The sequence below is a fragment of the Lonchura striata genome, chromosome 1 (assembly GCF_050655825.1).
Source record: "Lonchura striata isolate lonStrDom1 chromosome 1, ASM5065582v1, whole genome shotgun sequence".
NCBI lineage: Eukaryota > Metazoa > Chordata > Aves > Passeriformes > Estrildidae > Lonchura > Lonchura striata.
Genome location: NC_140703.1, coordinates 17,498,413 through 17,523,719, shown reverse-complemented (window position 1 = coordinate 17,523,719; position 25,307 = coordinate 17,498,413). Strand labels below are relative to the sequence as shown.

The 25,307-nt window shown below is 38.5% G+C and overlaps 1 protein-coding gene across 2 annotated transcripts in view; it reads left to right on the top strand.

Annotated features, from left to right (window-relative positions):
* The window catches only part of LOC116184031 (uncharacterized), a 169,119-nt gene that overhangs the window by 103,487 nt on the left and 40,325 nt on the right, over positions 1–25,307 (top strand). Inside the window, exons 5-6 of one of the 2 annotated variants that reach the window (XM_085564632.1) lie at positions 6,339–6,415; positions 23,915–24,042. In XM_085564632.1, the coding sequence (XP_085420758.1) occupies positions 6,339–6,415; positions 23,915–23,957 (120 nt within the window). In that variant the 3' untranslated portion in view covers positions 23,958–24,042. Of the gene's footprint in view, positions 1–6,338; positions 6,416–7,454; positions 12,065–23,914; positions 24,043–25,307 lie in introns of those variants that run through there. The other variant, XM_085564551.1, reaches the window with a different exon arrangement.

Here is a 25,307-nt window from a genome sequence, read left to right as displayed (position 1 = left end):
AATAATTCTAATTTGTGAAACTTAAAATCAAGTCCTGTATGTATTTTACTTCTGTGCTACTATGCTTTTGTACCAAGAATGTGTTTAGATTTAGGAAATTCTATACAAAATTTATGCAAAAGCATTGAGTACATATTAATGTATGACTGACAAACAACTAAAATTATAAACATTATATTGTCATTTATTGCAGGTTATTCATGAGCATTTTCCTATTTTCTCCTTTTTCTTTGGGTGGAAATTCTGTATAAGCACTTCTCTACTCAGAGAAGTTGACAGTCATGGCAAAATAAATTCCTACTTGAATTCTGTTGTTTTTTCTTTTTTTTTTTCCCTCTTTTTTCTTTTTAGTAACTTTATTTTGCAGTAGTTATCTTGAAACAACATTGTTTTACTTGTGAGAATTTGCCCACAGGGGTGAAAAATTCTGATACCGCTGGAGCAATTTTGGAAGTGCATCTCCTCTGCAGATAACGTGCATGAAGTACCTGTTTTGTAGCAGCTGCTGTGGGAGAGCACTGGCCAGGACAGGGGGTTACAAGGCAGAAGCTTTTGGAAGCAGAACACCAAACAATTTTTGTGCTTGGGTTTGTTTTGTACAGTGAGGAACAAAACATTGGCAGCATTTACCACCAGAACACTTATAGACTGGAAATCTTGCACCAGAACTAAAAAAACACACCCCAAATTTCTACTTTCTAAAGATTTTTTTTAATTGTCTAGCTGCCCACCTTGCTTCAGTAACTATCTTTCTCATTAATATAAAATTTACAATATCTTGACCTGCAGCAGGTATTATTTTAAACCCTAAATATCCTGATTTTTCAGTGCATGTTAATTTCTCACTTACCATGGCAAAATCACAGTAGGTTTTCCTAAATGGAAAACAGACTCCAAAATGCCATGGGGGAATATTCTACTTAATTCTGAATAAGTCTTATTTTTCAACTTCTTTATTAATAGTTTGGCTTCTTTTTGCATACTTAAGTAATATTTTGTTTATAAAGTTATTTAATGACTTGTCTTCTGCCAACTCTTATAAAAGATTCTTTATTCTTCATTATTCAAAGTGAAATTATAAGCATACTTTTAATGAAATTTCATTCATTTTCTGGATTTATAAAATCAGGTTTGCTTATGCTATGTCGTGCTTTCCTAGGGAAAACAAAAGAGGTATCTTTTCCTGATTATTTGTGTTGAGAAAAAAAAATGTTATAAAGAAAGAGCTCATCAAATCTTCAATCTGGACAATTTCTCATGGCCAGCCTGGTGAAATACAGGTTGTCCACTCAGAACATGGAGATTGATCAGGGTTTGTAAACTCCCAGGTCTGGGATTTGCTAAGCTGAGCAGGTTTTTCTCTGCTGCCTTGCATTGTATGAAGCTTTTTATTCAATATATTCAATATAAGCTTTATATATTCAATATAAAGCAAAGCCTGGCTGAAGCACTGCTGGGGTGATGTCCCAGTAAATGATTTCTCAGGGTTCAGGGCATGTGGCAATCAGGCCCGTGCTTTATAATTGTTTCTCACTAATTAGCTGGCTCACACACATTGTTTTCAGCTCTCAATTTGTCTCTCCCTTTTGTGCTGTCAAATTTATCATTTTTCTTCCTGTTCTCCCACAGCAGAAAGGAAAGCAGGCTGTTCACAGGCTTGGCCTGCTGCAAACCAAAATGTTGTGTGAAACAGGGGCTGCCTGGGCTGGCTCTCAGGATCTTTATCTGTACAGCACATCATTGTGAAAAATGCATATTTTATGATTGGCTTTTTGCAACTGTTACAATGAATATTATATGTGTAATGTTAGAAAGTTATGCTGTATCAATTCTCTTACGTAGTGTGCTAAATGTAGTTTTAGGTTACAACATAATGTTAAAATAGAGTCTATGTATGTGGGGGAAGTTTTTTTTTTTAGGAATGAGATACTTGTTTTGAGGAAAATCTTCCAAATCTTCTAAATCTTCCAAAGGAGAGAATTTATGGCTTCTTATCAAAAGAAGCTAATTTCTTCAGGCCTTGCTCAGAGTCGAAGATGCCAGGGGATTAAAGGAAACAGTTGACATATAACAGAGAGTTTCTTGTTTAGAATTGCATGTATGCATAACCATGAAGGATGTATGAATATGCAACAAGTGCATTGTTTTAAGGGTAATTCCTTTGGTCACAAGGCATGCTTTTCTCGGACTTAGTGTCCGAGAGCATCCGGACATCCGTAATTCTTTGCTTTTTATTGTCTTGTAATTGTCCTAACTCTAAACTTTATTGCTCTAATTATATTACTATTTTTATAACCATTTTTTAATATTATTAAACTTTTAAAATTTTAAAAACCAAGTTCTTAGCGTTTTTCACATCATGGACTGAGGGGTGCTGCTGCCACGTTATTAATGCTGCTCTAATTAGGTCGATCCGTTTTAATTAGCACACTGTCATGTAACAATCTCATAAAATACTTTGTGTAAGAAAATTGATCTGGCTCTAATGCTAATTAGTTTGCTAGGCTCCCTACCTTATAAATGGGAATTGATTACTTCCCTTCAACCCCTCCTTCTTTCCTATTCAATAATTCTCCTATAAACTCTGTATTCTCTTTTTTTTCCCCCTCATGTGACTTCTTTTTTGTTGTCCCTGTGTCTCTCTCAATTAATTCTGACCATAACCCCATCTCTAGTGTAACCTCAAAAGAACAGGGCTTTATCACTTGTCACAGAGAGTCTTCCTCTGTTAATTTTTTTTTTCTCTGAGGAATTTGCCAGATCAGAGGCCTGAAATCCTCAGGACTGTTTCAGAACCAAAGCTGACAGGGTTAGGCCCAGGTCAACCCACTCAGGAACCAAAGGCAGTACAGAGCTAAGGCTGCGCCTTGAGTGGAAGATTTATAAAGACAGCAGCATTAACATTACAAAAGAAGTATTTTATTGGGTCTCACATGGGATTTGTTTACTGCTAGTAAACTGCAGAAGAGTGAAAAAAACAGGTTAATAAATAGCAGAATGAGCAACAAGATAAATCAACTACTCCTCCGTGCTCTTAAAAGCTCCTTGAAATTGGGATTAATTTGGTTAATTGTGAACATAGCAGTGATGCCTAGAAAAGTCTGCAAATTCTGGCTTTGTGAATTTAAAATGTTGTTCTGGTTCAGTTCTGCTTTCAGGTTTTTAATAGAAAGGAAATTAAGGGACAGAGACAAAAGCAACTGCTGAAATTTTGTTCGCTTTTGTTCTTCCTTCTAAACTGGCCTTCCATGAATATAAATTATTTGGGATATTTATAAGGCAAAAAACCCCAAAATTAAACCACAAAGAAATAAGAAAAACTAACTAAAAACTCTGAAAGATCAAATGATAATTTTATTTTTCCATTTGCCTTTATAATTTGTTGACATATTGGCTAAAATATATTTTTGACATATGGGCTAAAACTGGTATGGGATTAGGTGCAGATGTAGATATTATAAATACCAATGGATCTGGAATTGATGCAAGCAATCTGCTGTGCCATGCTGGTTTCTCTGAATGGCTGGGCATGCTTTGGTGTCTCCAGGCACTCTGCTTCTTTCCAGGTTTCTCCACTCTGGGAGTGGTGTTTGGGACTCAGCGTTGGTATTTGACAATTACACACACAGCAGTGCAGGGAAAATGTCTGAGCATTGTCCCAGGCTTGTGTTCATCATTCCTTGCTTGTGCTTAATAAAAGTGTGCCTGTCTTGCAGTCAGTGTTTGCAAAGCCAAATCTCTGAAGCCTGGCTGTACCTGCACTTCTCTGAATTGGTCTCCAGAGCACCTTTTGAGTGCATTAGACATGCACACATCACGATCCATCTCTTTTCCTGACCAGCATAATATTTGTTTCTGCTGTTGCAGTACAGATGATGGGAAGGAAGCAGGAGAAGGATCTCTGGCTATTGATTGATCAGTCATTGTCCATTTTTGCTCATAGTGACATTTGTCATGTTCAAAAGTGATGTTTTCCTTTATTTCTTGATGAAATAAAAACCTGAAGGCTGCTATAATTTGATGAATGTATCTGTGTCAAATAAATACTCAGAGACATTATGTAGGATGTCAAATTATATTTTTATGCAATTTATTAATTTTGGGAATAGATGCTTTCTTAGTCTTGAACTAATTCTCATTTCATTAGAAGCACTTTTTTTTTTTTCTTTTGAACTTGTGGCTACCTGCTAAGAAATGTTGCTTGTGCTTTAAGCTCTTTCAAAGCAATGTCAAATGTCAGTATGTATGAATAAATATTTCCTAACTTCCTGAAACATTTTAATCTATTTAATAAGAAGGAATTCTAGTTTATTTTACTGGAGATATTTATAAAATTTGGTCTCAGTGACAGCTGAAAAGAAAGGAGCCATTTGAACTTGATCAACATAAATTTTTATAATTTTTTGTAATAAATTGGGCCCTGACATTATTCCTTTGTTAATGCCTATCTGATCAGCATCATGCTTCTTCCCTTTTCCAGCAACATTGTTGAAACAGCAATTAGGATTATATCTTGCTAATGTGGTATGTCTAAACCAGTTTTTTACTTTGGTTACATCAATATCTTGATTTCCCTTCCATCAGGACACATCTTAGTTTCCTGCAAGGTCTGAGGAGTGCTGATCAATTCCCAGCACACTCTTTCAAATCCTTTCAGGGAGATGCTGAAAATACTCTGGTTTACATCAATCTGCAAATGAAGCAATGACTCTGAGGCTGATAAATAGTTGTAAAAGGGAAAGGCCAGGATGAGAATCTCCTTATTCAGTTCAGCTTACAAATAAAATCTCCCAGACCTGGTTTGTCCTGCAGGGAAAGCTTCTCTAACCACAGGCTGCCTGAAATCTCTGAGCAATGGAAAATTTGCCACAACAGACACATAAATGAAACTTCTCAGCAATTACCTTCAGCTTCTAATATTCAACTTGTCTCTATTTTGACATTGATGAAATCTTGACCCCTTTAAAAAACCTTTTAATATAGGTAAAACTTATAAACCCTTTATAAAAAAACTTTTAAACCTTTGAAAATAGGTACAGTTAAAGTCATATCACTGCTTCTTGTAGATCTCAGACCATGGCTTCAGAAAATTATAGATGCCAATAGTTTTTTATCTGGAGGAGATAAATTAATGCACTTTCCCATCCTGAACCCTTTTGCTCAGGGTGTTGCTGTATCCTCCAACACCTGCCACGTTTGATCCCAAAGCTGTCCCAGCATTGTGAGGAATAACTAAGAGAGGTCAGGGATTGCCAAGTGCTGCTAAACACAGTCCTTCTATCTGTGCGAAAAAAAAAAACAAAACCAGAAACAGGATTAAATTCGGGCACCACTCTGAGGGAACTGACAGGAAATTTTGATTTTGACCGCAGGATATCATTAAAAATATTTTCCCTGCTGTGCCATATGAGGCTTAATTAAATATTTGTTCAAACAGCCTGAGTTTCCTCAAATGAAAAGATGTAGTATGAATATATTAATAAAATTTCGTTACCTGAGCCTCTGAAATCTTCCAGTTACCAGGAGTAAAAGAAGAGTCGGCCTTGTAAGGCATTTTTTGAGGGGGGGTGGGAGGGGGGTGGTCTGTGCTGAGGTGTCACTGGAACATGCCTGGACTACACAAGAATTCCAATAAATTTGTGGTCTCTGCTGCTGTCCCTTATTTTTCTACTAGAGTGAAGCCAGAGTTTAAAATTTCAGAATTCTGGTGTGGAAATTTGTGTCATGGGGCATCTCCTTTCACAGAGGGGAGGAATTCCCTTCTCCCAATGTCCTTGTGCTCCAAATGATTTTCCAGGATTTTTTTTTTTTGTGTGATCCTGCACTGTCACTAACAAAGGAGTTTCCCCAGATACTCTGGGGTACCCATGAGTGCAACGTAGTGTAGGATTGAAGTTGTGGATTTATGTCACCTCTCACTCAAAAAGAGCAAAGGCAGAAAGCACTGAAAGAAAGAAAGAGTTGTCTACAGATACATTAAAATATATATGCATTCACACATTTCTAAAAATAAAAGCAGACCAGGAGGAGGCAGAAAATTTATATATATTTTTTAGTTTTAATAAAAAATACTGCCCTGCTATTCTGAATTTTAAGGTGCTCAGAGTTTATGAGGCTTTTGGTTGGTGATTCAACATCTTAATTTACATGAAAGTGTGATTTTTTACAATTATTTTATTTGAAAGCATGTCATAGCAAAACAAGTTAATATCTTTTGTATCCTTTTGGTTGGGTTTTTTTCCTAAAATATAATATTCACCCTTTTAATGCTAGCAATGAGATCATGATTAAGTGAAATGGATATTTTATTGATCCTAAACCATTTTTGTTTATGACAGGGCAAAAGAATAAAAAGACAAGAAAAAAAACTTGGGCTAATGTTCAACAACAATGCTGATGTTGCTACCAAGATGCGGTGAGTGACTCTTTGAATATTTATCTCAGATTGAGGAGGATGTGAAATTCTCCTGGCTTGAAAATACCCTGTGAGTTGCTGAGGGTCCCTTTAGCTTCAGAGCTACTGCTTACAGTGTTTGCTGTGTGTACTCTCCAAAATCTATCTGATCTTTACATCTAATGCACACAGCAAAAATTCCACTGCCAGCTGGCAAAAAATGAGTGCAATGTCATTAAGGGGTCACATTTAAAGTTATGATATAGTTGTGGCTTTATCAAAGCATGGAGGGGTTTGTATAGAACCTTCAACACCAGAACAGCTCAGGGGAAATGAATTTTCTGCCTTTGTGATGTCTGGCTGGGCCATTGCTGATGTCAGAATTCTACAAGTTGATAAAATATTGATAATTTTGGAGCTAAAACAGGGAGTGAAACAGAACAGTCCCACATTTGGGGATTCAGATTGGACCTTGGATACACAAATGCTGAGGGGAAAGGGACAAAGGCTCTTCCAGGCCTGGAGCTTGTGCCCTGGCCAGGTCTGAATCCATCAGCAGGGACACTGAATGTGCCCAGGAAAAGCATAAAAATGTCAATTTTACAAAAGTAAGAGGAGACAAAAGCAAATTGGTTCAAAACCTGAATTTGAACAAATGGGGACAAACTGATTATTTCACTTTGGAGAAAAATCTGTGGCTGTTTCCTCAGCTGCGGGAGGGAGCTGAGTGCCTCGAAACAGAGGAGAGCAGCTTACAGAATGCACAGAAAAAGGGGCAAATGGGTTTGAATTGCTGCTTTGGAAAGAGCCAAATATTTCTGTTATTACTGCAGTGGGGAGGCCAGGGAGCAGGCACATTGCTCTGCCCTGCTGCTCTTTTTTTCAGCTCTTCTTTCAAGAAGGAGGGATTGTTCTTAGGAGCAATATCATTAGTTGCTGTAGCTGACACATAAAATGTGGTTTTTGGTTTTTTTTTTGTTTGTTTGTTTTTGGTTTTTTTTGGTGTGTGTGTTTTTTAATGTATTTTTTTTAATTTATTTTTATTTTTTTATTCTTTCAGTTCTGATTCAATATGTGCTGGGAAAGGCCTTGAGAAAAGGAAAGGGGGGAACTTTTGGAGGCCAAGTTTCTTGCTGGCAAGTGACCTGCAGGCTGTGGAGAAGTTGTTCTGTGCAGATGGCCTTTTCCATCTGAAATCACCTGCTGTGGAGGCAAGGACCTGGAGACACATTCTGTATCTTCCAGCTCATGGCTGAAATCAGCTAATCTCTTTCCATGGTTTCACAGAGCATGGAAATTTACTTTTAGTAAGCTTAGAGAAACACTGATTTAATGAGAGGGAGAATCTTAGGTTGTAACTCCATGTTGCAGAATTTTTTTTCTCGTGGTTTTAGTGTAAGTTGTTTTCTTCCCCTGGCAGTATATTCTGGTCTCTAGGAAGTAGAGTGCCCTCTGAGCTAACTTCTTGTTGGCTGCCCTGTTGAATATGTAAAAAAAAAAAAATTATGTCAGAACAAAAAAAATCTGCCTAAAAGTTGTTTTTCAGCCTGTGTTTTTGTTTGTTTGGTTGTTTTTTTTTTTTTAAGTGACCCTGATTTAACACAGGTTGTAACAGAGAAACTCAGGGGGTGAAAAAGTGCTGAACAGAGACAGCAATGAGTAGCCAGGACAAATTAATCTTAATTAAACCTAATTAAGGCTTAAAACTAGTCTTTTTACAATAGCTCCTATGTCATGGAACATCAGTCTCAGAGGTCCCATTTTTGAACAGCTGAAATTGTTCTAGTGTAACAATGGGGGTTAGTAGAGGCAATTACATCGCTCCATAAAGATGAAAAATTGTCTTTTGAAGAGGTAATTCATATATTCTTGAGTGACTGCTGCCATCAGAGAGCTTTTCCCACTCCAGTATGAGATCCACTAAAGCAAGGTGATGGAAGTGCCCCGGTGCATGGCAAGCAGGCCCCTGGCAGTTTCTGTAACCTTGGCCATGAACTGACTAAAGACCTTTTCACCCTGGAGTGCTGCATGTCCTGCATCCTCCATGAACATTAAACTCAGCCAGTGAACAACTGGGATTTTCTTACAGCTCAGTGCACCTCAGACCAACAGCCTTCTCTTAGCATGTTCAAAATTCTCCCAGGACTCTAATGAGACAAAGAAAGTGAGCAGAGTGGCATATTTTTCTTCATAATTTACTCTTATTCAGCATACTCTTTGAGCATTCATATCCCTTTCCTTCTTTCCATTTTGGGTTTATTCAATTCAAACTTTTATTTAATCAGGTACACTAATACTTGGAGGCTTTTCTTTATACATCAAGGTAGTCTCACACTAAAACCAACTTTCACTGAATTTTGTATTTATTGAATGTTAAAAGTAAAGATTAATAAGATCTTAATATAATTATTTATTATTTTAGCTAAAAATTCAGTTATCACTTTTGCCATTATAGTTAAGGCGTGGATGTGTAACCAGTAGTTACTGGATTCCTGTACATTTGTATTTCAGAATAAGGTAAAACCACAGAAGTTCCATGTATAGTTCTTCCCCAGTAAATATCACACAGATAAATTTAAATGTTTATATGCAGGCCTTCTGACTGCATTTAGTCCCAAAAATAATAAAAGCCCAGAGGTCCTGGCAACAAAATGCCAAAGTTATAAAGGACATTATTCTTATGAAAGTGTGTTTGGAAGAACAGATTAAATTGTTTCCTCATGTATATAATTGTAAAAAGAGTCTACATCTATTATGACTTTCAAATAACATCTTTATCTTCATATTTGCTGGATGATCTGCTAGTTTTGCTGCCTAGGAAGACAGAACATGAAAAGCAGTTCTGTTATCAATGAGAGAAGTTATTTCTGAGTGTACATTTTCCATAGGCCAGTGCCAGGATGTGAGATGTGTACAAAACCACACCTGTATGCTGGAATTTACCTGGCTAAAGAGAAATACAGAAGTGAGAGCACCTAAACTGAAATGTGTATGACTGAGGTTCCTTTCAGCTGCTTTACTTTATTTCTGCCTCTGTTTCTTCCCCCCCAGCTTTAGATTTATGAGCCATCGTAAGCTTTTCTGACTGCTTCTGAAAAGGATTCATGGCTGCTCATACTCGCAGCATCCAACAAATCACTCATTTCACAACATTCATTTCTTTCATTAGATGGGTATTCCTCATCTTTTTGTGCACCCCTCACATTTCATTACAGTAATTTGAAGGGTTTTGCATATCAGTCTCAAGAGAAAAATATTTTGTTTGTTGTTGGTTTGAAATGTGGATTTCATCAGTTCTGGTCTTCTTTTTTTTTTTTTTTTTGGCACCACAGCATGAAAAATAGTGAAATGCAACTGCACAGTAAACTGAAAGCTAATTTACAGGTTCTGATTTTTGGAATAGTTGATTTTTACCTTGAAGAAGAAGAACAGACTAACTGACCTGCTGATTTCCCTTGTGGGTCTGTTTTCACAGCTTCTGTGATTGAATGAATATTCGTGAGGGGATTTTGATACTTTTGTATCAGATATTTTGCATTCAGCAATTTTATTTTTTTATTTATACTCTATGCAGTTTAGCCAAATGACATCCATTTTGTTCCATGGTGAACATCTTTGAATGTAAGCTCTGGATGTGAGACATTGGCATTTCCACGGTGCCAGATGACAAATAGATGCATCTAAAAATACTACTTATGTATAGAAAATTGTGCTTTTCTTTGAGAAAGCAGGGCAGGTATTTAAAATTTGCCCCTTGGGCTCCTCTCTGTCTAGAATTGGGAAGATCACAGCCTTTCCTGGGGAGATGGGAGGCCCCCAAAGAGATATATATCCTGTAATACTCCTCACTTTTTAATACTATTTAATACTGTATTAAATACTATTAAATACTATTTTATACTCCTGCTGTCTAAGTTAAAAACCAGATAACATTAACTATTCTTTTCATTTGAAGCAGACACACAAAAAATTTTCTCTTCAGTCTCTTGAGTGTGACTCTATTCTCAGGTTGAGTATTCCTTCTCTGGCACAATGACATCTCCAAAAGTGGGTGGAAGACCAGTCTAGAAGAATTTCTCATATCCACAAATGGCCTGGGGAGAGGATGCAAAAAATTAATCATCTCTCTCCCCTGAAAACTCAATTTCCCCCAGCCAACAGAAATAATTGTCACACCCCTCTTTTCTTTCAATCACCCCTGGTGAAACTTTAACCAGGTGTTTGTTGTGTCTCTGTGACCCTGTGTTTCAAACCATCCCTGAAGGTGCCAGAGTTTTGACTTGCAGCTGCAATCCTTGTGGTTGTCAGTTTGGGAGCGTAGCAAAATGTGAGAGGTCATCCATCTCAGCCCCCCACTGCACCAGATTGTTTTCTGTCATCTACCCTTTGGTCACAGGGGCTTTGTGGAATTCTTTTTTGAAAAAAGAGCTTCTTGAGGGGGTCTTCTCCATTTCTACTGAGAGGCTTCTGTGTCTCAAATGCTGATCTTGTGGAGTTTTTCCTTGTTTTTATTTTATATCATTGATCTTGCATTGCATTGCAACCCTTTACTTTTTCAGTGCTTTCTGGTAAACAGGTGTCTTATGACCTAAATTGTTACAAGCCAGTTCTCTTTCTTTGCAGTTTTCTCCTAATTTGCCTTTTCAAGTCCTATTTAACAGGACTCTGGGCTTATGTTTAGCTTTTTTTTTCACCTACTTCAGGTGTCCTGTCCAGAAGGACACAGAATTCAAGGCAGTGTCTTACACCTGCTACACCAGAGTCTCTCAAACAGCATTACTGGTATGCTCAGGGATTGCCCAAAGTTCTCCCTGAGCATTTAGGTTGTGTGGGGCAGGAAGCTCCTAATTTCTTTTTATCAATGGCTTCTTCATTCCAAAATCATACTAAATTTGTTCTCTGATACTGTGCTAGATCATATTTATTTTAGCAAATCAACCTTACTAGTGCTCTGTAGTTTTGGTTATTTTTTAGTTTTTTTTTAACATGTACCTTCTAATCAAGCATATAAATATATTCTACAAGTAATACCTTTTTCAGGGTCTGTACATATATATATATATAGCGTATATATATATTTATAGAGTATATAGATATACATGTATATATATTATATGTATATATATATACATATACATATTTATTATATATATATATATACACACACATATATATATATTAAATAAAAACATATATATATTGTGGTCCACTGCAAGGCAAAAGAAATACAGGAAGAAAAGGACCTATCTAAGATGTCATACTGCTAATTTCATTCATATCCATGAGAAAAATGACCTTGTGAAGGATTTTATTTGGGGCTGGGTGGTGGTTTGACACTAAATGAGCCAGTAAGGAATCTTTCTTTCAGTGACTCTCTAAAAGCCCCATTAATTCTACTTCTAGAGACAGAAATTTCTAAATCTTCCAGGCCATATGTTTAGCTTACAACCTCATTTATTATCAGACACAACAGGTCTCTTTAATATTCTTTCACTGTGTGGTACTTATGTGAAAACTGCTGTTTCTGGAGAGGTGAGATGGTGTTAAATGCCAAGAGTGCTTTCCCCCATTTTGCAGGAATTCTCTTAGTACTCTGCAGTGACCAGTGCATGAGGAAGTTTGGGCTTAAAATCATGTATTGATGAAGAATAATAAAAAACTTTTCCTCTACATGCAGATCTAGGAGGAAATTTATTTTGTTTGCTGGACGTGGTTGTATTATATTGCCATTAAGAAGAAGCTGCTGAATCAGACATTTCTGACATTTTTGCAACTTGATTAAGCTTATGCCATAATTAAAGAAATCTGCCACTATTTTTGCAGATATTACACTAATGTTTCTAAGACATGTGTCCCCAATCTGCTACTGAATCACATTCTTGCACAAATGTAACTCCCAGGTGTGTTGCTACACTGGTGTTTTTAATTGAATTTTATTTACTATGCTCCAGAATTACCATTTTGCTCTCATCAACACTTATGGTTAATTGAATACAAGAAAACTAAATTCATTAAGATCAAAGAACTAAGTGTGGTCCTTGTTCCATGCTTTAATTTCTATGCCACTTAAAACCTTTGGGTTAAACATATGTTGACATGAGTTCTGAGTGTATCTTCTGAGTAAACTGTTTCTCTCTTGCCTCAAAAGATATTTCATTTCTCTCAAGATCAGGTCACAAGATCTCTGTGGCTGACAAGTGGAAAATTAAGACAATAGTATTTCCAATTAGAGTGTGAAGTTCATAGCAGGTGACATGGAAGGAGCTGTGGAAAAGGATCCTGTCCCTTTGCTTGTGTTTGAAAGGTAATGTGTAATTTGCCAGCTGTGATGGGTCCCCTTGAAACCAGTGATGCTACTTAAGGTAGAAAGCACCAGAACAAGCAGAAAATGATGCAAAATTTACTTGCTGACACACTGATAAAAGATTGGGTACACAAAAATCAGTGTTCGTGTGCTGTGGCAGCACATTTATCTCTCAGGATTTTTCATAGAGGTGCACAGAGAGAAATGAAAGAGAAAACAATTTCTATTTTTGCTCCTTGTTTTTCCTATGTGTAATGTGTTTGGAGAATTGTTTACCTGGAGTGAGTGCTTGGTTGGAGTCTGGTGAGGATTGTTTGAGCCTGATGGCCAATCCAACCCACCTGGGGCTGGACTCTGAAGAGAGGGTCACAAGTGCTGTGAGTTAGAGATGATAGAACAAGTAGGTTTTGTAGTTTTAGTATTTTCCTTTATATAGTATATTAATGTATTTTAGCATAATTATAATAAAGAAATCATTCAGCCTTCTGAATTGAGTCAGACATCATCATCTCTTCCCATCAGATTTGCCTGCATTTACAACAGTGTGGCAGTGTTATAATAATAAATATTTCAAATTACTCTGATTTGCCTCCCTGCCTATAATGTTGACTTGTGACTGGAGGTCAGTTAAACTCTGTTACATACAAGAGCTTCCAATTCCCCAGTTATTTTTGAGATGCTTGGTTGCAGTTGTCCTTGCTGAACTAGGGGCTATTTAGAGATGTTGGATTTGTCTGCTGATAGCAATCTAGGTGTCTGAAAGTCAGCAGTTTGGGGGTTGCAATGGAGTCTGTGGCCATTTATGCTTTTGGACGTCCTGGAAAATAATTTAGTGAATGACAGGTCTGTGCGATGGCAGTGTGTGTGAGCAGTCAGCTGGGAAAAAAGAGAGCCTGGTTACAGGAATTATAAATGAGAACAACTGTTTGACTTGAGGAGAACAAAATGAGCTAAAAATACAGCCCAGGAATAAATGGTCAGAAATAAAGGCAGCCAGTTGGACCTGATAATAGTTCTGTCTTCAGTAAACGCTCTTAAGCTCGTGCTCCCGAAGGAGAGAAAATAATACAAAAGTGAAATCTAAACTAAGAGAGTCACTCATCCACCCTGGAAGGATCCCAGAATGCTGTAGCTGCCTGGGAATGTGGGGAGAGAAAGGAGCCATGGGGAGGTTTGGTATCTTGGCTGCCAAGGGCAAACCAGAACTCGCAGCTCTCTGGGTACAACAGCTGAGATTTCTCTGCACACAGAGAAAATGAACCTCACAAAGACACGGGCCTGTAGATAAGAGGGAGAGCTGCCAGGATGAAAGAAGGTAGCTGTTTGGCTGTCGTACAGATTTTCTTTTGATTGCCACTGAAAACCATCCCCTGACTGGTGTGGGACACAAGTCCTGTCTGTGACACCATTGCTATGCCTGCTGCTGGGAGCCTTGGAGGGTGGAATGCTATCCACAGCTCCAGCTGTGCTGCAGGGGGACCAGTGCCATGCCTTGATGGAAGGCTGCCCAGTGCCCAGTTTGGCTTTCAGAGGGAAACTACTACTGTGTACCTTGTTACTGATCAAGGTATTTGAAACCATGCATTCATCTGCTGGCAGCTGTTCCTCGTGTCTGTTTCTCTCGTGTTTATTGAAGTCCTTCTTATAAACTTCTTCCCAGTGATCATAACTTGCACTTTCCTGCCTGTGGTTTGTTACTGGATCAGACTGGAGCACTTGAATCCCTGTAGTTATGTTTTACAAAAGCTGCAGTTCAGTTACAAGAGCTGTAACTGATGAAGTCTCTCACAGTGAATTTCTTGGAAAATATTTTAATCCAATTTCACTGGATTAGCAGTATGTATACAAAGCAGCAGGTGATCTACTGGCTGTAATGGAGCATTTATTCCCTGTTGCTCAGGTTCACAGGGACATTCTGAGGTTCCTTTCAACCTGATTTAACCTTTAGTCTTCAGTTTAATAGTCATACTTCCACATAAGACATCTTTTTCAGCTGGGTACCACAGGAAAGGAGAAGCAGGCGGGAGAGAGAAGAAGGAACATTGTTTTAATTCTGATGGCTTAAAGTCAACCTTCCTCAAGCTATCTCATCTTCCTAAAAGCAGTACTCCTTGCACTGCATTAGAAACTCATTAACACATCAGTCACATTAAAAACCAAACCCAAATAGCTGAGGAATAGATTATTGTTTGGGGCATCTCCCAGCAAGTCAAGAAACTCCCATAACTCATCCTGGTGACAGGCACTGTTGACCTTGTTTAGCAAATAAAAAATGATTTCACCCAAGCACCTTGCCAAAGAACTTACCAAATAACCTGCAATGACATTTCTCTGGATTTAAAAGAAAGTAAAAGGGGGTAAGGAAAAAAAAAGTTGTACAATTGCTACAAAATCCTGACATAAAAACCAATAGAAAGCCTTTGAATAATTGCTTCTGTGCTAGGTCTTTGTTCTCTTAAAAAGAGTTGAGCACATGTGCGCCAACACCCACAGTCTTATCCAGGAGGATGATAGGAGCACAAAAGCTGAACACAAACCAAACCCCTCCAGGAGTGCAGAGCAAGGTAAGATCATTGGAGCAGCTTGAGCCATTTATGCTGCCTTCTTTTCTGGGAAACAAAGGCAGTTCATTCATTTGGGCTGCTGGTGCACAGCAGCAGAGAGAAAGGGTAACAGCATCATCTGTCAGGGTGCTGCCTTGGCAGGCTGTGGGTTGTGCTCCCACCTGGAGCCTGCCAAGTCCTGACCCAGCCCAGATTTCAGACTTCAGGCTCTGCCACTGGCAGCAAAACGAAGGGTCCTGTGAAGGGATGTTTGCAAAGGGCCAAATGCTGTGCCAAGGGCATCTTTTATACATCCAGCATTATAGTTCCTGGGTGTTATGAGACAAATATTGTATGGGAAATGCTGAAAAGAACAGAACACTTCTATAAATAACAGCTTGGTTTTAAAAATTGCTTCTCCCTCAATCAAAAAAAACTCATTCACAAAACAAACAAAAAAGCAAAACCACAAGAAAAGCCACGCCCCCCAAAAAACCAAAACAACAAAACAATAAGCAAAACAAACCAAACAAGAAAGCAAAACAGAACAAACAAGCAGACAAAATCCTGGGAAACTTCCTGAAGAGATGGAATTGCCTGAGGCAAAAATTTAAGAGGTCACGCTTGCTTGCTTGGACCTGAAGATGAGCAAAGAAAGGAAGTGAGGTAATTTCACACAGTTGCACCTCTGTTTGAGGAGGTGATCTGGATGTGGATGAAATTTTAAGGCCTATGTTGCTGTCATAAGTTGCTCTAGGAGTTGGATGCTGGTTTTGATGGTTGATATTTGTGCATTGACCATAGTCTGTTGTGCCATCTTTTGTCTTTGGGAGTCCCAGAGTCATGAAACAGCACAGCCAGGGGAGACTTTGCTTTAACAGAATTACCCAGAATTTGCTTTAGGGTTGTTCTCCTGACATTTTTGATTTCTCCAAAGTAGATGCCATGCAGGACCAGACAGCTGAGCTTGGGTATTGATATTATATTAATATGCCACCTAATATAAAAGTATTTCATATTGGCTTTGTTCTTCCTGGCACAGCAAGCGATTGCTGAAACATCACTGTAAAAATTTAATTTCAGTGAGTAGTCTCTTGTTTGCTTTCCCTGTCTCAGTGGCTGTGAAAAGCTGGAATCAATCCATCACCCTTTTCTCAAAATCTACCCCCCAAAAAATTCAAATGTGAAGTTGTTACTGGATGCAAACATGTTCACACACCTGGACCTTGGTGTTACGTGGTGTTAACTGCACTAACACATCAGCAATGATTCATTCTCCCTTCAGCCAAGGTAAAAAGCCTGCCTGGATTTTAAATAACAGTCCCCTGAAGAAGTCAGACACCTCATTCCAGACTGCCCAGGACAAAGGGCACTAAACCTTCCTGCTTCATTTATCTTGCTTTGATTACTTAGTTTATTTAGCATTCACTTGGCTTTTTTGTTGCTCAGGAGAATTGGATCTGTGGCAACAGGGAGAGGAGTGCAGGCTGAGGTTTCAAGCACTGACTGGAGTTAATGGGGAAAGTAGGAGTGGTTATTGAGCTCATCTGGGATGTTAGAGGGAATTCGAGAGAGGACAGCTCTATTTCTGATTTCAGGAGAGTGACCCAGGCACTGGGCTACTGGATTGATGAAGAGCAGAGATGTGGAGGGAATTGAGATCAAACAACAAAAAATTAACCATCTAAATACCTTATTAAAAGCTGTCCTTTCAGTCTCCTGCATGGAGAATGAAGGTGGTAGGGTCTGTGAGGAAGTTCTGTGAGGATACATCTCTGTGCTCTAATAAAGTGTTGGATTCTGTCACAGCAGGAAGCAGTGCTGGAGTTAAATCTTCCCAGGGATGTCACCTCCTGTTTTCCTTCCAGACAGTCAATTCCCATTGATCCACTTCTTCTGGCACCCTGTTTTAGTGATCCCTGGAGCAGGAGAAGAGCAGCTGTATGGCTTGCAGTAATGTCAGCTTCAGCATGGAATAGAAAAAGAGATTTTTCTTTTTTGCCTAGATAATGCTTTGCTATTTTATACAGTCTAAGAAAAGCTATGGAAGCTACCAGGCAGTTTAAAAGCAACAAAAGAGCAGCTTGAGAGAGGTCAGCACAGGAGGTGTGTCTGGAGGACAGTCCCTTACAGCTGCCCCTGGAGAAGCCTCAGTGGGTAGGAAGCAGATGGCTCAGCTCTGTCAACATCCCAAAGTCTCCTAAAATACCAAATTATTGAGGCAATGAGGTTCTGGCTAGCTTACTACATCTGAGATGCTTGTGGGCATGGCTCTCTTTCAGCCCTACAAGACAAACTAGAATTTTAATCCTTGAAAGAAAAATTTGTAGTGGAAGTATGTGAAAATGGGGAGTGCAATGTAGATGAATGTTTGTCACTAGCAGTAGAATATTGGATTTGGGAATGTAGGAGGGATTTTCTCACTTTACAGGCCAATAGTATTTGTAAAATTACTTTATTAAAAAAATCAGTGGGTGTTATGCAGGGACTCTGCTAAATATGAATAATTTAGACCAGTGAATAATTAAAACCTGTCTGGGAAGAGTTATATAGGTAATTTAAATTTCAGGTATGCACAGAAGAAAATGTGAACGCAGAACAATTTGGGATGGCATATTAGATTTGCATTGTTCAAGTGAGTCCTGGTCTGAACCATGAGCACTGCACTGTGTGGGATTTGCACAGCAAATCCCAAAGCAATATGAAAATGTGCATTAATCCTAGACTTAAAGGACTTTCTCTTCAAAGATGACAAAGTGACTTTGAAATGGGAACTGCAAGTACACTCCAGCTCCTGGGAAAACCACTCTGCCTTTCTTTTCATGTAAAGGTCATTGCAAATTGGGAAGTTTAATTCATGTCCTGCATGTTTTGTGCCACCAGTCACAGTCACTTGCTGGTAAATAAGAAAAGTGAATTTGTTCTTGAAAAGAGGGAGTGAAAAGTATAAAATTGGCCAGTTGCTTCTCAAGGGGAGGGTCTGACCACACCTTTGGTTGCAGTGAGCTTTTTATCTATTTTGCAGCAGATGTATTTGTAAACTACTCATTATTTAGTGCAAAGAAGGACAAATAACATATTCAGTGAAGGATCAAAGGGATGACACAGGAAAGGATATGCAAAGGGATCCTGGATGCAGGATTGCCACTTCTGGGTTGACGGATCACCTAAAAGAATAGGCTGCTAAATTTGGGTACAGTAACTCAAGAAATGAAGTTATTCTTGCCAAAATGAAGTGAATGAACTTGATTTGTTTCTACACCTCCAGCACAGAAGTACCCAGTTTTGCATTAAAAAGTCAGAAACAAATGAAATTCCTGTAAAGGATTTGTGTTTGCAAGGCATCAACTGAAGGAAAAGATGGAAGAGAGACACAGTGACATGGTAAAGAAAATAATTTTCAGAAATTTCCATTGCACATAAACAACAGATTTGCTTTCAGAAGCTCTAGTCCTGCATACAGTATTTTTTGGGTAAGGAGAGTACCCAGGAAGTCGCTACAATATCTGTATGCCAGACATGAGTAAATGAAGTGTTAATGTTTTCTGGTACTTCTGTTTGCTTTTCCACACGGTGCATGCATTATCTCTGGCATTTTTTTTTTTTCTTCCAACTGTGTGAAATTCATATCTGTAATACACAGAAACATGCATGAGTGAGGGGGTGTGTGAAGAGAAAAAATGAGAATTTACTTGTGTAATGATGTTTAAGTATAAAAGATACTTTTACTGAAAAACAGCTTAAGAGGAGGTTGGTTTGTTGGTGGATTGAAAAAAAAAAATTATTATTTTTTTTTTTAGTGGTAGCAGTTTTCCTTTCTTCTAACAACAAAATCTTCCAGTTCAGGGCAGAACGCTCCTTTCTGAACTTAGAAACTCATCAGCTCCATCATGTTTGTTACAAGTAGTGTTGCTTTGGGATTTAGTTTTGGGCTATAACTCAGTTATATTTACCCTATAGGAGTACTTTCACTGAGGTGTGCCCCTTTATGTTTCAGTTGTAAAATCAAAAGATTCACAGGAGTTTATGTGTCACTGCCATGTCTTTATTCTTCTTGTCTCAAAACCAGGGAAGGAATGTGGGGACTTTGTGTTTTACAGGGATGGCTGAGGGAGAAGCTGAGTTAATGCTGAGAGATGCAGCAAGAACAATTAAAACTCAGAAAGAATAATTCATCTTCTAGTCTCTACTTTCTAATTTGCTTATTAAATATATGTCCTTCCAGGAGCATTTCCCTTTTCTAGCAGCTCAGAATTGTAGGAATACTCACACACTTATGTCTTCCTGAAGCTGTGTCAAGGTTTCTGGACTTACCTGTCCAAAATAACCAGTCAGGGTTGTAAAAGAATAGGATTTTGAATGGAATTTTGAATAAAACAGAAAGGAATGTTCTTAAGAAACATGACTCACACTTAGGTCCTTTGTTTCTTAGTTTTATATTGAATTGAAAACCAGGTTTCAGAATGTGTTTATAGTGGATTGAAAAAGAAATTCACAAGAACTGCATTTGTAATGTTACTGCCTATGTTAAGTATAAAAGGGTCTATAAAACATTCACTTTTATCCTTCACGTGAGGTACTGCAGCCCCTGGACTGCATTCAGTATACAGCACAAATCAAATTTCTATACAACCGGGTCTGTGTTCCTACTTCTCTTGTTATAATGCAGTGATTCATTTCCCATTAATTTTCACACAGATTATACTTCCTTGAATATTAACAAGAATGGAGTTAGAATCAAAACCTAATCCAGCTTTTTGTGTCATTGATCTTTTGAGTCAATAACTATCTGGCAGAATAAATTTCACATGACTTCAGGCATCTACAGTAGGTGCAGCTCTACCCTTGGTTTTCTCACCTCTTCCCACATTGGTAGTGACAGGAAATGAGCAATATTGAATGACTCATCTGAACTTCTTTGGGCAGAGCAATTAGGCTGTAACTTAGGGTGACATAATAGGCACAGAAAAGCCAATTCCTTCCTGGTGGCAATCATGGCAGCTCAAGCTGAAACCCTCAGGCAGAGGCAGTCATTCAGGAGGCTCTTCCAGACAGCTCCTGTGCCTGGTGATGTGCACAGCCCTGCTGGCACCACAGCTGTTGAGTTTTGTGTGGGTTTTGGGTCTTCAAAGAGACAAGAGCAGTTGTTGGTTGCTGTGAAGTTGTTCATGGCATGAATACATCAGCCTTGAAGGTGAAGAGTTCAGAGTATTGAAATCTGTGCTAAAAGCTTTCTGGCATAGGGTCCCGATGTTCCAAGCAGCAGCAGCAGCAACACCTCCCACACCTCCTTCATCTTATTTTTCATTATCTTCTTCTTCATCTTCTTCATCATCTTCACCTTCTTCTTCATCTTCTACATCTTCATCTTCATCATCTTCATCATCTTAATCTTTTTCATCTTCTCATCCTCTTCATCATCTTCTTCATCTTCTTCATCTTCTTCATCTTCTTCATCTTCTTCTTCATCTTCATCTTAATCTTCTTCATCTTCCTCATCTTCATCTTTCTCATATGCATCTTCATCCTCATCTTCTTCATCATCTTCTTCATCTTCTTCATCTTCTTCATCTTCTTCATCTTCTTCATCTTCATCTTTGTCTTCATCTTCATCTTCTCCATCTTTTTCCTTCCTCCCTCTTCTCTTTTTCATCTTTTTTTCTTCTTTCTTTTCATCATCTTCTTCTTGCATCCCAATACAGGGAGATTTTATTTATAAATCATCTAATTAGCTAAAAACATGATCCTAAAACATTTTTCCTGAACCAATTTGATCTTCATTCTAATGTGTGAAAGCAGCACCAGTTTTTACTCAAATTCTCTGTAAATATCTATCTGTTCATGCAAATGGTTCTACCTGTTCTATCTAGAAATGTAAGCAACGTTCTGTTATGTTTTCATTATGTCTGGAACTAAGTTCATTTTGTGAAAGGTAACACTACTGAGCTTTAAACTAGGCTTTAGGGCCTTTTACTAACTAATAGAGTCTCTTAAGGCAATTAAAATATATTTCTACTTATTTACAACTAAATCTTACACTCTTACTTCACGTCTGTGTGGCCTAATATATTTTAGTTTCTCTAAAGTTCTAATTCAATCTCTGCATTCCTTTCTTTCTCTGAGAGACTCAGAGAGGCTTCTATTTTATACATTCCATAAACAGCAGCCCTGAGAAGCTCTGCTCAGGAGAGGGACCTGAATGGCTCTGACAGGACCATTTACTTGACTGAAAACTATGGTTTAGCCTTCTGAGCAAGTAAAGGTGACACAAAAAAACCCCAAAAACCCACAAACAAAAAAATAAGTTTACATGTTATTGCTTCTGTAACAAGAAAAAGACCAGAAAACACATTACATATGACAGTAAACCAGACATAGTAAAACATAGTAAAATTTCTGAGTTGGTAAATGTGTTTTTTGTTTCCTTAAGGTTAAAAAAATCGTCCAGATAAGATGTTTTTCCTCAGGAAATGAAAATAGTTTTCCTTTAAGGCAAACTTTGAACCATATCCTTGGGAAGTCAAACTTGCTTCCAGTTGTAAGATTCCTGTTCAAGCCCTGTTATGCCAGGATACATTAGAATATCACTTCCCCATATGTGAACACTATAATTTTCTGCTCACACTCCTGCTTACTCAATTCTTTATATATGAGTAAATAGATATTTTATTTTGATAGTGATCAATAATCCTTCATTGCCTTAATGTAATTTTAATGCAATTTTAAACCAACCATGAGAGACAAAAATGCACTGCCTAAATTCCAAGCATATCTGTCAAGCTCCTTCCCACAAGAAAACTGAGCTCCTGTAGCCAGCAGAGCAGGTGCTCCTTTGCAGCTGTGTTCCTGCAGGGTTTGTAGGCAGGAGAGGGATGTGTATTAAATAGAAATATATTTATTCCATAGCAAATTGAAGCTGCTGCTGTGATTTGTTTGTAGTGGTAAAGGTGTGGGATTTATTATGGTGCTCAGTGTTGTTTCAAGTATCTTGACTGATGCTGTGTATCAAAAAAGCCTAAAGATTGAATTTCTTATGCCACTTTTAAAAAAAGGAATATAATTAATTCAACCAGAGAAAATTGAAATTTTCTGTTGTTTGTAGCTGAAAAGGACAGCACTAAAATCAGGGCAATTGTAACAGGTTAGTTCCATTCTGTGTCCTGGCAGAAGTGTAGGTTCAGATTCTCCCAGGAAAAGAGAGGAACTGAACTGATCTCTCTGCTGTTCTAAACCATATTAATGATCTAAGGACAAGAATGGCACTAGAAATTGTGTTTGCAGGAATAGAGGAACAAATTCAAAACTTTACTTTGGTACCTAAAGCAAGAAAATCCTGTATCTGAGGTGCACAGTGCTGGTGAAACCTTTAAAAGATTTAATCAGGGGATGTGGAAGTGTAAATGGCACAAACAAAGATCAAAGAGAATTTCCCTATGTTTTGGGAGCTGCTGCATGATAAATGAATTAATAAAAACTGGCATAAACATACCTACCAGTAGAAGTTTAATTTAAAAAGGGCTGAACAAGACCAAGAAAATATATTTAGGCATCAAGGTCACTTTAATTTGAGAAGCTTGCCACGTTTGCCTGGGCGTTGGGGAAATAAGAGCAGCCAGTGGAAAGGGAAAACAAAGAAATGCTTGCAAGCCCAGATGGGCAGGCACCCAATGGCAGAGAGGTGGCAAAGAGCAGCAAGGTGTTTGCCAATAATACAATGCAAAGCTGAAAAAGGTTGAGATTATTGGCATTTGGAATGCATTCATCACCAGTATCCAGCTGGGGGAAGGCAGCATCAATAGTACTTGCCCTTGCTTGATTTAGAGTCTTTTCTAGTGACTGGAGCTTGGCTGTGGAGTTACTGCTCTCTCTTCTGGCTGAATTCTAGCCCATGTGCAGCTCAGTTATAAGATTCTGAGCAGTCTCCCCAGCTTTATGAGTATCCTGCCTCAATATTGAAAGGAAAAAAAAGTGTCTTTAGAACATGCTATATTGTAAAATTCCACAGCTGAAGGTTCCTGTTGTTTTTTTGAATGCAACTGTTCATCAGAATGTAGCTGCCTTTTTTTATTGCTTAGATTTGATCACAAGTTGTTCTGAATTTTTTATTTTCATTTATTGAAAGATGACAGTACATGAAAAAAGTTTTATAGTTTTGGGTTTTTTTTTTTTTTTTTTTTTTTTTTTGTTTTGTTTTGTTTTGTTTTTTGTCAAGATACACAGACCTGGAGGAATTAATTTCTTTTCTCATGTGGGAAAGCTGTCTAAAGCTGCCTGCTACCTTCTATCTTTGCTGTGCAGTGGAATTCACTCCCAGTTTCTAGCTCAGAGGACAAGCAAAGTTGAAAGTCTCGACCTGTTCATTATGCATGCTCCCATTGTGCTTTTTAAAATTAAGCTGAAGTCTTGAAAACAGGTGGAAGTAACAAGCAGATTGATTTAATTTTGTATCTCTAAGTTGCTCAGGCTATGTTGAAAATCCTCAGGAATTCCTTCTGTGTTATTGCAGGTCTGGGAGGGACACTCTGAGGGCAATTTTTAGTGCCTTCTCCAGGGACCCAGCACCTGATGCTTTCCAGATTTTAACAAAAACTTCTGTTTGCAGGTCCCTAGTGCCTTCTCCAGGGACCCAGCACCTGATGCTTTCCAGATTTTAACAAAAACTTCTGTTTGCAGGTCCCCTCCTGTCAGACATCATGAGCTGCACTCACCAAGCTGAGCCCTACACCAAACACATTGAGATTTTGTTACGTATCTCCTGCCTGATATCACAAGATAAAGCCCCTTGCAACATTATTAAAATGGTAAGATAAAAAAGCGCTTCTTGGGAGCTCCCAGGTGCATCCATAGTTATGGGCTATGGGCACACTCGATATCAAATTTCTACAATTTTTGCAAGTTTAACAAATTATCATATCTAACAAACATTGTCCAGTTAGAAGAGCAGTTAGTTAGGTAATTTTCCCCCCAGATACTTTCTCACTGGAGTTGGTCCAGGGCTTCTTTGCCCCATTTCTTGTTATTTCCCCTCAGATTGGAAAACAAAATGTTCTTCTTGTTGGCCCTCTTCTTGAAAATAAGACTAAATGGCATTTCAGGAATCTGTTGGAAGGTTAGCTAATTTCTCTAAAACCTAACAGAAAGGGTAGGAAAAATACCAGAAGCTGCATAACCACATATTAATAGTCTACAGGGCTATGAGACACATGTAAAAGCTGAAATCTTTAGGCATCACATCCAGTTGCTGTGCACAAGATGGGAGGTGGGGGCCAGGCTTGCTGTGTCCAGGGGGTGAAATGAGTCTGAACAGGTCTGTGCAGTTTCTGTGCTCACTGAAATCCCACAGTGTTGGAATCTGAGGTATTGATGATTCCAAGATTGTAGGAAGTCTCTGTCTTTCTGCCCCGCTGCCAAAGCAGAAGCCATAATTGGTCTGTGCTGGTTTCAGGGTTGTTTATTCTGTTTATCTCTAACATGTTCTGCTGCCCTGCCCAGCTCTGTCCTGCAGGGCAGCGTGTGGGGCTCTGCCCTCAGTGGGATGTTACAAACATTAAATACCAGAAACTCCCTGGGCTGGATTTACAATAATGTGCCAATATCTGTCACCTACGTTGAACAGTGTGTCCCCAGCCTAAACCAACAGAAAAATGCCAACACTACAGTGAAAGATGGAGGGCATGAAGAAGGAGAAAAAGGACAAGATACACCCAATTTCCTCCATCTTGTGCCCTTTGGACCCCTAATCTAGAATCCTGAAATTTTACTTTTGCACCCATGCCAGACTTAATTATTACTCATATCAAACACTCAGAGCTTGTAATTCATCCTGTAAGATTGAAAACTCTTTTCCATGGACAGAGATCAGAGACAGTGTCTCTGGGGGCTCTGTACAGGGGGTTCCTGACCTGCCAGGGCAGCCAGAGGGAAGCTCTGGATTCCCACACCACAGCAGCTCCTGGAAAGCCTCCGCTCACCCTGGGAGATGTCTGTGTTGGGCCCACGCTGAGCAAAGCTGCCTGCACCTGCCCACCCTTTGCAATATCAAGTGATGCAATTGTGTGCTTCTTTG